The sequence below is a fragment of the Haliotis rubra genome, unplaced genomic scaffold (genome assembly GCF_003918875.1).
Source record: "Haliotis rubra isolate DU_JTF1 unplaced genomic scaffold, ASM391887v1 Scf519, whole genome shotgun sequence".
Lineage (NCBI taxonomy): Eukaryota > Metazoa > Mollusca > Gastropoda > Lepetellida > Haliotidae > Haliotis > Haliotis rubra.
Genome location: NW_025767212.1, coordinates 356,314 through 370,323, shown reverse-complemented (window position 1 = coordinate 370,323; position 14,010 = coordinate 356,314). Strand labels below are relative to the sequence as shown.

General features: G+C 39.5%; 1 protein-coding gene across 1 annotated transcript; it reads right to left on the bottom strand.

Moving 5' to 3' along the window:
- Positions 1 to 7,498: 7,498 nt before the first annotated feature.
- On the bottom strand, positions 7,499 to 12,219 carry LOC124292464 (brain-specific homeobox protein homolog). The gene is made up of 4 exons (XM_046729553.1): positions 11,964 to 12,219; positions 10,901 to 10,903; positions 9,558 to 9,742; positions 7,499 to 7,768 (listed from the first exon to the last, which is right to left on the bottom strand). The coding sequence occupies exons 1-4, from the start codon at positions 12,217 to 12,219 to the stop codon at positions 7,499 to 7,501; spliced, it is 714 nt and encodes a 237-aa protein (XP_046585509.1).
- Between the last annotated feature and the right edge of the window lie 1,791 nt (positions 12,220 to 14,010).

Below are 14,010 nucleotides of genomic sequence, written 5' to 3'. Positions count from 1 at the left end.
GTGATGGCAATGAAAGAGGGGAGGAGTTTCAACTCTGGGCTGGAATATAGCATCTCTGTGTAAAGAAATAGAGTGTTTGGCCATAATAGCCACATTCAGCTTCATTAGGCTTCAATAACGGCTTTACTGCTGACAATTTCCGAATACAAATCTCATTAAGTTAAAGATCATGAATTACGATAATTCCAAATTAATTGTGTTCCTATGGGATTCAAATAGGATTTAGATGACCTTCCCCCCCCTCAAGTGTGGCATTAGATTGAAGGGGGTCGTTTGGCTGAGCATCCGTTACGTCACCAAACATCGTCATAGTCAAATTGTACTACAGCTAAAATGATCTGAACTTGAGTCACACTGTTTAATTTTGTTGAGGAGAACGCAATCAATAATTTTAATTTTAATTTTAATTTTTGAAATGAAATTTTAATTTTGATTTTTTCAGAATTTTTTTTTTATTTTTAAAATATTAATTTAGGCGTATTGGGCATCTTCTGTTATCGAAGAAACGAATTAACAACTAAATAGTATCACTAGCGTACACTTCAGTAGTATCAATGATATATATTTTAGCCGTCTACCGTGTTGAATTACTCATGTCACATAGTCTATAGTCATTTTTAGAACGTTTATGAATACGTTTGACTTTGACATGTCTATATTATGAAAAGGGTGATTATTCTGGGGAAGCTGTAAATACTGTTACTACGAATCCGTCATATTAATGACAGACTACAGATTAGAGACTGAAAGGTAGGCTTATAGACAAAGTGTTCGCTTGTTAGGTCAGATGCCCGGGTTCTATTCCCACTCTTGAGTACACCACTGTCAGAACCTGCATGTTCCAACTTGGATGACCGTCTCCTTGGGATAGTGGTGGTTTGAACGTCTGGAAGAGTGGAAGGAAGAGGTTCGATCCACAGTCGGGTCAAACCAAACACGTTAAAAGATGGTTCTTGTTGGAATGGTCGGCTCGGGGTGATGAACTGTGTCTGAGTTGGTCGTCATTGTTCAACATGGACTGCGGCATGGTATCGAAGTGGGCCACTATAACCGACACTATAACCGACACTATAACCGACATGGACCAGTAATCACTGTATACGCACACACACGCAAGCAGGCACGGACGGATGGACGGACGCGCGCGCGCACACACACACACGCACACACACACACGCACGCAAACTCACAATCATACCTCTGCATACATGAAGTATGATTTTATGCATGAAACAACTTGCATATTCTTACCGCTTCCAGGGGTTTAATACATCTACACTGCACTTGTCTCGAACAGCCTCTATAAAACCCGCTTCATTTTGTGCCCTAAAACATTGAGCTAAATATGTTTCACCTTCTACGATTAACTTTCACTTCGCCTGACTATTTATTCATGACTGACTTACAGTAAAATCTCCTTAATACAAGGCTTAGGTTCCCATACCTTAGACTGTGTCAGGGCGTGTCGGGGGTGTCATGGAGTGTCAGGGCGTGTCGGGGTGTGTCATGGAGTGTTAGGGCGTGACCGGGTGTGTCATGGAATATCACGGTGTGTCAGGGTGTATCATTGAATGGAGTGTTAGGGCGTGTCGATGGAGTGTTAGGGCGTGACCGGGTGTGTCATGGAATATCACGTGTGTCAGGGCGTGTCCGGGGTGTGTCATGGAGTGTTAGGGCGTGACCGGGTGTGTCATGGAATATCACGGTGTGTCAGGGTTTGTCGGGGTGTATCATTGAATATTAGGGCGTCGGGGTGTGTCAGGGTGTGTCATGGAATGTCAGGGCGTGTCGGGGTGTGTCAAAGTGTGTCGGGGTGTGTTAGTGTTTCTTTGCGGTGTGTCATGGAATACCTGGGCGTGTCAGGGTGTGTCATGGGTCAGTGTGTGTCAGGGTTTGTAGGGTGTTTCATGGAATGTCAGGGCGTGTCAGGGGTGTGTCAAGGTGTGTCAGGGTTTGTAGGGTGTGTCATGGAATGTCAGGGCGTGTCAGGGAGTGTCAGGGTGTGTGTGGGGTTTGTAGGGTGTGTCATGGAATGTCAGGGCGTGTCGGGGTGTGTCAAGGGTGTGTCAGGGTTTGTAGGGTGTGTCAGGCAAAACCCTGTGTGTCAGGGTTTGTCAGGAATGTCTGTGTCATGTGGAATGTATCAGGATGTGTCATGGAATATCTGTGCGTGGCAGGGTTTTGCAGGGCGTGTCGGGGTGTGTCATGAAATTTCACGGCGTGTCAGGGTGTGTCAGTGTTTGTTTGGGTGTGTCATGGAATATCTGGGCGTGTCGGGGTGTGTAAAGGTGTGTCAGGGTGTGTCAGGGTTTGTCGGACCCATTGCAATAAAGAAGTTGACTATCCATAGAACTTGTTTTTCCTTCATCCATCCAACTTCTAAAATGCCTCTCAAAGAAGGAGTGTGTCAGGGTTTGTTTGGGTGTGGTGTCAAGGCGTGTCGGGGTGTGTCAGGGTTTGTCGGGTGTGTCAAGGTGTGTCGGGGTGTGTTAAGGTGTGTCGGGGTGTGTTAGTGTTTGTTTGGGTGTGTCATGGAATGTCAGGGCGTGTCGGTGTGTGTCAAGGTGTGTCGAGGTGTGTCAGTGTTTGTTTGGGTGTGTCATGGAATGTCAGGGCGTGTCGGGGTGTGTCAAGGTGTGTCAGGATTTATCGGGGTGTGTCATGGAATGTCAGGGCGTGTCGGGGTGTGTCAGGGTTTGTAGGGTGTGTCATGGAATATCTGAGCGTGTCAGGGTTTTGCAGGGCTTGTCGGGGTGTGTCATGAAATTTCAGGGCGTGGCAGTGTGTGGCAGTGTTTGTTTGGGTGTTTCATGGAATATCTGGGCGTGTCGGGGTGTGTCAAGGTGTATCGGGGTGTGTCATGGAATATCTGAGCGTGTCAGGGTTTTGCAGGGCTTGTCGGGGTGCGTCATGAAATTTCAGGGCATGTCAGTGTGTGTCAGTGTTTGTTTGGGTATGTCATGGAATATCTGGGCGTGTCGGGGTGTGTCAAGGTGTATCGGGATGTGTCATGGAATATCTGGGCGTGTCGGGGTGTGTCATTGAATGTCAGGATGTGCCGGGGTGTGTCTGGGCGTGTCGTGTCGGGGTGTGTCAGGGTTTGTAGGGTGTGTCATGGAATGTCAGGGCGTGTTGGGTGTGTCAGGGAGTGTCAGTTCGTATCAGTGTGTGTTGCGGTGTGTCCGGGTGTATCAGGCTGTGTTATGGCGTTATCAGGCTGTGTTAGGGTGTATCAGGCTGTGTCAGGGCGTGTCATATTCAGAATAATATGGGAGGAAAGACAGGTTTTATCCATTTGCAACCTTGGTGGATCTAGTGTGGTGCTGACAACTAAAGAATCCTGATCTGGAGCCGACAAACAAAGGAAACGTTAAGAATGATATGTGTAATAAACTAAATAAGCAGACAAATAGTAGAACTACATGAATCATACACACTTGCTGCATTTGTCACTTTGCTCAGAAGCCTAGTTGCCCTTGGCGGCAGCATGCTTCTTTAACAAGATAACAAGAGTTGTTTGTTTCTGAACTTCTATGTCTTGTCAAACGGTATGATTGGATAATTCATGAACTGACATTTTTAAAACACTGCCATAGATTCCAAATATGTTCATATGAAAGAGTGAACAGGCTTTTGAACTTATGCTTAGACACTTTTATGTTCTACACCATGTCAAAAGGTCATCCTTCTTTTCAATTTGTCTGATGCCACCCCAATATCCAAAGTTTTCCGTGACTTCAAATTGTCAAACTGGGGTAGGAAGAATCCATCCCGTATCCTATGTCATACTTTCAAAACCTTTTCAAAACATCAATTCCCATCACATATAATCTCATAAAGTATGACGTCTGGGCGCAGCGTCCAGTCACGGTATGGATGCAACAAGGTCTTGCCCCCTCCCAAAACACCTGAATCTTTACCATAATCGCTGGCTAACCTTGATCAAGTATATTCATTCTTCACTGAGCATCCCTTTCAGAGAATCCTCATCATTTAAACACCCAGCCAAGGCCATAGCCGAATTATACCAGAGAGAATTATCATCTAAATGTTTTCATTGGAAAAAGTCTTGTAATTATGTTAAATTACTGGAAGAGGTTGAATGACTCTCAAAGAGCAGCCTTAAGCTACGCAGATTTAAGTCCTGGCTATATTTGATTTGTGGTCACGCGAGTCTAATTTAGAGGTAATGTCCTGTTTGTCGAGTTGAGGGTGGACATTGTATTGGTTGAGTGGCGGACGGCGGGACCAACCCTAGTTCTATTATTGAGCGTGGAAAGTAAGTGACAATGAACTTCTTTCCCCAAACGCAACGTGAGCACATGTCCATCTGTTTGTCTCGAGATAAAGCGTTCAGTCGCTGGAATAACTACTGTCTCATCCACGAGTGTCACATTCTTAACGCGTCATCTGGTTGTAGGTAATTACGACTGTGATCAGAGACCCGAGCTGGTCGGTGAAACCTCGTAAAACGGGACGGTACCCTTCCAAACAATCCAAAATGATCAAGTAAATATTTAGTAGTGCTTTTATATGCATGAAGTCATACCGCCCGGAAGAAAGTGAGTTCTCACTGACAAGGTTTCATTGTATTTCGTGGTCAGTATTTAGCACGGGTGATACAGTTTTCAAAGATCAAAGATCGGTCAGTTAACGACGGTTTGCATGTATTCCCATGATTGTGCCCCTAGCACTTGCTCTGTGTCTTACATCTACCAACTCATCTGGTTCTTCCCTCTCACACTGAGCTGACATGCTATGATAACTGAAATATTGCTCTCACTAGCTTTAGACGAACTCGCTTACTCATTCATTGCAAAATATTTATACGCTGTAGATAATCGTAAACGCCAAACGCTTGTTTATGTGTATTCTTTAAGAACAACAAGAAGCTAAAGTCACCAGGGTTCATATAAACACTCATGTGGTATTAAATTGTGTCTGAGTATAAATTGACTCAGTAACAAATGTAAAAGATTTGAATCATCTATACAATCTGACAACCTCACGTGTCACATGACACAATGCAGCATTCACTTCAGGCAATACTGTTAATACCTGTCAATACCTTGATCGAAAATAGCCATCAAGCCGGTAGCCTCCATTTTAAATTCATGACTATTGTTTCACATTCGAAAGACCTGCACAAGTTCACTGCTCTCTGGCTCGTCCGTGGTACTTTTTCCAGATACCAAGACTGAAGTATGCTTATTATTCCAGACTTGTCCCCAAAGAAGTTAATTGGTTTTATATGAAACAAATATTAATTTGAATAGTTCAGTTTTGTTATTTTGCTGATGAATAATGTTATTTTGATGGAAGTATAGCACTTTGTTATTTATTTCAATACTTCATAATTGTCGTCTGTCTATGTGTATATAATAAACATAATGGACAAGGCGTTCAAAGCTGGAAAACCTTTGCCCAGCCCACTTTACCTCTTATATCAATAAAATATGTTTTAAAACAACAATAATCAACTGTTGAAGATTTAATACATTTCATGTAATTTAAGAAATCTGATATTCTTTTTGGTATATAAATTCACGCGATATACTCATATTAAGAAAAAAGAAACATGTTACAGAACCATACGCTTCACGGTAGTTTAACAAATTATGCTTTACAAGATTTGACATGAACCATTTACGAGCAACTTTTCCCATTACCTACAAGCCGACTGGAAATAATAGGTTAACAGATTTTCCGCGCGGTTGGCAACAAAAGAATAGGAGCAAGAACTCTGCCCTGCGGACCACCACTCACCACAGTTTATCTCGTTACTCCAATCCGCTTGAATAATGCGCCTTACAAACAAACCACCAGACACTGTCTGTTAAAGGTATTACTTAAACTATATTTCCTAAATACCGTGAAATTTCTCCCTATGGTCTGATGGCAGTAGTGCGTAAACAACTATATTGTAGATACGTACAGTTCAATACAGCGTTGGTCTCATTGCAGGAAGTCGATGGTACGGCCGTGTCAAATGTGACAAAAATTGTAACTAAAAAGCCATTTAACATTTCAAAATTGGATTTGACCAGAATACGCCATCAAATGATTACTAAACTGATAATACGGCAAAGTTTATGTTAAAGACACAACCGAGATGCCCATATCAAGTGTGTCACCATTGAAAAGCTATATCCCATTTGCTTATTTTCAGTTCCCATCAAACATGGGTGTGTACTTCCACTTGCCCAGCATATCATGACACAAACAGGGTTTGACATATACAGGCTGATAATACGAAATCATATTCAAGCGTTATTTAACTCGCTGCGTGAAAACACAAATTTAAGACCGGACCGTCTACGCATTTGCTATACCTTTGCTTTATTTTATTTTCGTAATTATCCGATGCATGGTATTCTACCAGTGGCATGGAAAGTTTGTCATCAGTCACAGAAATGAAAAAAATATATTTAAAAAATCTGTGATTATATTAATGTTAAATGTTGCCATTTATTAAGACAAAGTAATTCAAGTTTCATTCCGTTTTTAAGGCATATTGAAGTTAACAAGAATGCCATTTAAGACATGGCAATCTCCCGATATGTATTACACTACATGTTTGGTTTATCCTCAGTACCGTTAAACAACAAACATTTAAAGAGTGAGTTTAGTTTTACGCCGCTTTTAGCAATATTCCAGCAATATCACAGCGGGGGACACCAGAAATGGCCTTCACACATTGTACCCATGTGGGGAATCGAACCCAGGTCTTCTGCATGACGATTGAACGCTTTATCCACTAGGCCACCCCACCGCCCTAAAAAATATTTAAAGAGAACAATGGGATTTATGTTATGTGCACTGAAATATTTAAAAAATATTATCACAGTTTGAGTACTGTTTGTTATCACCAGCACCACAGATAACCTGCATGTTCCGACGTATCAATAATGACAAACCATTAGATATACACATATTACAACATCATTTATTGAACAGATACTGGAAAATCCGCCTCATCGACAGACTATTGCACAAAGTCCAGATATGTTTTATATAAATATTATTCACAGAAAAAAACAACTTCAAAGCTCTACATAGCACTGTACATGGCCAACACAAAACACATCAAGATTCGTATGAAAATAGTCAAAATTATTTCATTAATCACAATAGCGATGTGGTTTGTCTCTTGGTCAATGATAAACAACGTGTCTTTCACAATTGGCAATTTGGTCCTTGCTTCTTCAAGCGATGCTACCAATGTCTCTCTGGTTTGAAATTTATGTCTGTTCCTTCACATATAACATCCCAATAGAAAAAGAGAACACACGTCGTGGAAAAACGTTCCTAATGTGTACAAATGTCTACTTGTCGTTCACTTGGCTATCATCAATCCCACTTTTTGTTAGTGATGAAATAAGCCATGACATGAGTTAGTCCGGAATGCGTTGATAAGCCATATTGCTTCCGGATATCACAAAGGGGGATAACTCCCATTTGCACTCAACATGCTGCTCCTAAAATGTTTTGAGATATATTATGACGCCGAAGTAGAAGGATGTTCAATATCTGTATCCACAACATTTATTTCTTCAGTGTCTTCGTTTTCTGAGCATGCGCAGTCCTTGTAACTAGTAATAGGTGTATCACTTTCAATATGGCCGCTGTCTGATCGGTCATCGCCTATGTCAGAATGACTGTCGGAATGGTTGTTTTTGTCGCTTGTGTTAGAGGGGTCATTGTCATCTTGTGTTTTACGCTGCAATTTCTTTTGTTTCATTCTTCTATTTTGAAACCACGTCTTAACCTGAAATCAAATACAAAACAATGTAAAAAGAATACAAGTCGGGATATATTCACAGGATTCAAACTAAACATAATGGAATATCTGGAATATGGTTAACAATATATGTAGCAAGGCAGCTCCATAGTCAGTGTATTTGCTGCCAATGCAGACAGAGTTAGATTAATACACAAACCTTGACAAAACAAACACCCATGTAAATCAACTCTACTAATAGTAGTGGACAGAAGTGTACATTTCAATATACACATTCATAAAACACTAAATTGTTGTATCTAGAAATATTTATACTGAATACAATGAGTGAGTAAATGAGTGAGTGAGTGAGTCTAGTTTTACGCCACACTCAGCAATATTCCAGCTATATGGCAGCATATACAGAGTACAAAATGAAGACAAGCCATTTATCATCTTTAAAGCACGTGTGTGAAATACATGCATCATATGCAATAAAAGGATCTTGGCACCGTTACGTTTCAGGAACTAGAAGATGGTAGTTCTGACAAGCTCATGGTAACTCTGACACACATAAGTTACGTGTACATAAAGCGGAATTCCCCGTTACAGCACCATCATATGGCTCTATCTTATCTTGTACAGAGCAATCCATTTCACACCCCTACAAGCCTGTTCACCCCCTTATCTTCACATGATGCGATACATTCATCTCAATGTTTACGTCGGCTTCTGTATTGGTTAATCCGGCTATCCATGTGACTTTGAACCTACTCAAATATCAACTATGTTGCTATCCAATTATCGCTTTGCCTTCTTCAAGCAATCTTCACCATCTAATGACTCCTTCAACTTCACCGAGCGAGGCGTAAGTATGATCATATCGTTACGCTATCGGAACTGTGTAATTGCTGAGATAAGAGCTCTCAAAACATTCGTAAGCGGCTTCTTAACTCATTAAGAGGGACTGAGATGTGCTTCACTTTGGCTGAATATCCGGCGCCGGATACTTTAAGCGATAAGTTGGGATTAGCAAAACATTATATTATCTAATTTGGGTGGCTGACAATATGTTTTAGATTAGATGATGTGATAACCAATATTTTCTTTCGAGGCACGATAGATAGTTCTTTGGTATAAATTAGCTTAATTGGACAGTTCAAATTTCGCATGTGGCTTGAGGACTAGTTTGATGAATGTCACTTGAAATAATTATATTTTTATTATCAGTTGAATTTTCATATAAAATAAGAGCGATAAAATGCACATGTACTTCAGAGGATTTTAGGCTGCTGTTGAAACTGATTGTTTCAGGAAGAACCTACTATCTCTGAATTACGCATTTAATAAGCTAACTACCTATTTCTTTGCACAGCGTTCGTCCTGGCCCTTTTGTGATACTAAATTACTCTATAATTTTGTCAAAAACATACGAGTTTTTTTGTAAAAGGTCCATTCTATCTTATAATTCTAATTATAATGTTTGGGGTTGTGAAAAGTTTTTTAATCTTATAGATGAATCTTTCAAACTTTCAAGCATTTCCATCAATGACATAAATGATTTTTGCTAAATATCAAGCATATACTTTCTATAGGGTGTTTTCTTTTCAAACCAAGTACCCGACAAACAGGATTTGTCCAATTCCCTGTCATTTCATACACATAGGTGAATTTCGTTTGTTGAATATAAGGTACATATTTGTTCAGAACGAAGGCAACAAATATCATTTTGCAAATTATTCACCGTCTAAATACGACTTCCTATGCAACATAAATCCATACAAATCTACAGACAACCATTGTGACAAGAAAGATGAAGATAGGGACGTCTTCCTACCTGTGTCTCTGACAGACTGAGTTGAGAAGCCAGTTCCATTCTCTCGGGTGTCGAAAGATACCGTTGGGCTTCGAACCTCTTCTCTAATCCATTCAGCTGCTGGTCACTGAACACAGTACGGGCCTTCCTCCGGCGACAGTGTTTTCCTGGGCTGTCGTGTTGGAACAGTGGGGTTAACGGGAGACCTACAAAAAGAAGGGAGATAATTTAAGTTTATATTTTTAACAGTTTCGTTGTGTGGTATTGGTATGTCGGCAGGGTTGTAATCTCTATATTTTCTGTTCGACTAAGTTTATACGAACGATGTTTAAAAAAAAGAACTACCACACCGCCAACAAATGGAGTATGTAACGTAACTGACACTTGCGTTAAGAATTTTGAGATTTTTATTAAATAGAAGGAATTATTCAATTGCGTTGTGCTAATTTTCAGTCTAGGTATTGAAATTAGGGTAGTTGGAAACTGAAATGCTGTCTCTGTAATTAGGGTGATCATAAACTGCTAAAAGTAAAAACGGAAACAAATCTTGGTAAATAAGTACTCTAGGTTAAAATATATTGTCCCGAATATGAAGTGCATATTAGCCCAGTTTGTAGTTAATTAATGTGTATTTCAAAGATAATGTCTAACACCAGGCTGCTTAAATTAATATTCAGTTGCTACCGTTATAAAACGTCGTCCAAAGTATTTTCTTAACACATTCAAAAAGATTGCTATTATGTTTGTATTTATTTTATTGTACTTGTAGTTGTGGTCACAGATTGTTATTGTTATTGTTGTTTTCATTGTTTAAAAATAAAGTTTCTCAACACGGAAACTACTTGTATTACAAGTATTCAGTATTTGAAGTGACCGCTACTAATATTGGCAATGACAACACTGCAAGATATGGCTCCTACAACCTCATATCAGTAACTGTATATATTCAAGGACTGTTAAGACAATAATCCCCGAACGTCATCAACCATACAAGAACTTCGGAACTCAGACAGACCCAACCTTGAAGATCAAACTTCAATATTTATTTTCGCATATCTGAATTATACACTGAGATTTTGATACCAATCACTTTGACATCTTATACAAAAGGATCAGTGAGGCTTCAGTCCAAATTAACGGGATCAGTGCTGAACATGAGTTCCCATAATGCAACACGGGCGCCCGCTAAATGATTACGTTTCGGTCACCGTTCAGTCACGTTAATTGCACTTTACTTGACGCGGGTCTGATAGAACCAACACGTTGCACAGGTAATTCTCTGCCAATTAGGCTGAGTTCAAAGTGCGTGCGCTACCTGTCTTTTGTTAGTACATCATGGCCTAATAATTGTTGTTTGATGTAACCGCCTTATGACAGGTACTTCATATCATCCCGTCATTGGCTTTGTCAGCTGATAAAAGTTGCTAAATTATTATTAGAAATTTCTTCGGTAATATTTATTGATTGACACGTGTATAACAGAATATGGTACTACAGGAATTTGCGTAGACTTTGTCCATTTTGTAATCACTATATACTATGATTGAATCGTATTTATTTATTTATTTATTTATTTATTTATTTATTTATTTATTTATTTATTTATTTATTTATTTATTTATTTAAACTACATCAGATGAAAACCTGGAATATCTTTATGGTCGCAACATTTTAAACAAAATTAGGAAATGTAGTTGTATATAGATATGAATATTCATAGCTTTAATTTAAGTTGTTAAACCTAAACTGCCAATCAGAGAACCATCAGACTGACAGTAAGTTGACTTTCATGATTTGTAATAACAATTGTTACTTTGGTGACATTTACTCTCCACATATCATTTGAACTAGAAATCGTGCAGCAATATTTGCATGTTCTCCCGTTGCGATATACTCCCTCCAACCGTTCTTCTGCTGCCACTGACGACCAAATCACGGAATGTATTGATCTGAACTTACACACTAAAATTTATGTAAATGCTACTTCCATCGAAGTCAGCTTTAATTTAAAAGTAAACTGACTTCTTCTACTATTACTTTGTCTCCCTCCCCGGGGAGTCGAAGTCGGAATAACAGCGATACAATTGTGCATGTGTTATTTATATGTCCTATTTATTAGCTGCATTATTTCCTTTAAAAGCACGCAGATACACCGCATGAAACGACGTCTTATTTGAGAGTAGAAAATATTTTCTAAATCACAGTTTATATTTGTTGTTTTTGTATCCATACCCTATTATACTGAGAAAGTATAAAAATCCTATTCAGTATTAAGCAAAATTAATAGCGAAACGAAATATCTTAAAATACATGTAAGTTTGTTTGAACTATACTCAAGTATAGGTTTTAGAGTCAAAATACGCAACACCGCGGAGTCTATAACGGATTTAACCATTTTGTAAAGGAATATTTAATAACAGTACTTACTGGAAGTCGGGATGAGAAAGGCTGGGTGGTCTGGGTGCTTGGGGATAAGCCCTGCCCCGTGGGCCAGGAACGGGTGGGTGTAGAAGGCGGGGGTCCCGGGTAGACACGCATACCCGTACTCAGGAAACGCCGACCGCAATCCCGCCACCGCTGTGAAGTCGCGAGGTAGTTGTTTAGGTTTGTTGAGGAGAATGTCGTCGATGAAGAAGGAGGTTGATCTGCTGGTGTGAGGCTCCGTGAAAGAAGACATTGTCATAGCCAGACCTGGTACGTTTTTCTGGAAAAAACCCCAAACAATTTATATTAATATCGGGAATTCGATTTCCAATATTGTTTTTCCAACATACGTAAACATATTTCTGTATGACATGACACTTTTTTCTCAGGTATTATTTTCAAAACAAAACAAAAAAATCAACAAAGCTATTACAAAGTTGTTAAGTGTTTTAAAACATTTCAAAAGGGTTTTGAATAAGTTTAAACCAGCCGTAACAGGGAATACACATTATACAAAGTAATTTATCTATGTATTAAATATCTTTTTTGTGAAACATTAACTTCGAAGAGTATAAAGTTGAAAGTACTTCAAACAAATACAGTACGGAAAATGAAATTGATAAACTTCAAAGCAACAGTTTTAAAATAGTAAATTGAAAATACAAAGATAAATCGGTATCCTTTACAAGTTAAGTCACTTGTGATATATCACTGTCAAATTCTAATAAAAACTAGCATCTCTCCCCCAACTCACAAACATCTCCTATTCCTTCCCAGATTACCTCGTGTGTGCGACCCACGTGCCTTCTCGGGAGAATACCATTCAGCCTCCCCAGATAGCTTTAAAAGTGTTAGCCAAACAATCGAATGTGAGATTGTATCAGTCCGCCGATGCCTATTCGCCGTCACCCCAAGTGGTAATTTGGTTTATACTTCCGCACGAAAATCCTTTGGACTAATTCGCCCAAATTACTGTGATTTGTCGTTGCCTAATTAACATAGCGCGAGCAGCGGTTGGAGCAAGTCAATGCTGCCACTTTCGCCTGGAAGCGCTTGGGGACTCGAGTTCAGTGGGTGAGATGGCCAAACTAGGAACATATCTCATGACCATTAAGTGATCTTTCATCCAAGGTGAAGTCAAAGAAAACGTTTTTCATGTAAACACCTGTGTTTTAAGAAGGAACAAATTTTGTGGATTGACAACTTCTTATCGTCAATCCATAATATGTGTTCCTCTTCATCATACCAGCTTCTAATTGCCGCTTAAGAAAACTTGTGATTTTAACAACACGATGTCGTTCTATTTATCATCAGATGGCAGAGCAGTCTGTTTTAATCAAATGTGAAAATGTTTTGGAAATCAAATTCATCTTGATGATCATTTTATCCTTATTGAAATATATATTTGTAGCCGTAATAGTAGCAGATGTCACGACTTTTACAACATCTGAATTCAGTATATTCTGTGATTCTTATACACAGAAAGGAATTTGTGTGTGTTTTAAGAAGAACTTTTAATCGTAGACAGATGTAGTTATACCTGAAATAAAGACGAGTAGAGAGTTGCTTTTCAGGCACCCCACCTACCCGGCCCCACCCCTTACTATACCCGCCAATGCTACAACCAATATATAAAGTACCCATATTAAAAGTAATACCATGAAAGGTTAGGATCCGTTATTAACTATTGCTTGTTCCGATATGCTTGCAACTTTGCTTTGTCAAGACAACGTTGCATGCCTGTCAAAATAGACCCTTCGCCATTCAAATGTGTATAATTGATAACATTACGTAGGGCTGAAGGCTGGCGCTGTGGTTTGAATAAACGAAACTTCTCAAACCATTCCATATTCTACTAGCCAGTCTATTGAACAGAAGCCAGCAGACCTGTTAAACATGCATTGGGTAGTTGTCCACCGGTTTGGTGATTTTTATCGCAAATGTTATTACGAGATTTGACTGGATGCGACTCAAAGATTGCCTTTTGTGCAGCATTAAGATTCACGACACTCCATCTCCCGCCGTTCGGTAATTCGTCAAATTCGGCAGC

Bases quoted from the DNA above. Each gene is read 5' to 3' on its own strand.
- LOC124292464 (XM_046729553.1), bottom strand. From the start codon at position 12,219: ATGACAATGTCTTCTTTCACGGAGCCTCACACCAGCAGATCAACCTCC. The intron at 7,769-9,557 runs GTAGGAAGACGT...ATTTGATTTCAG, and splicing joins TCAGTCTGTCAGAGACACAG to GTTAAGACGTGGTTTCAAAA.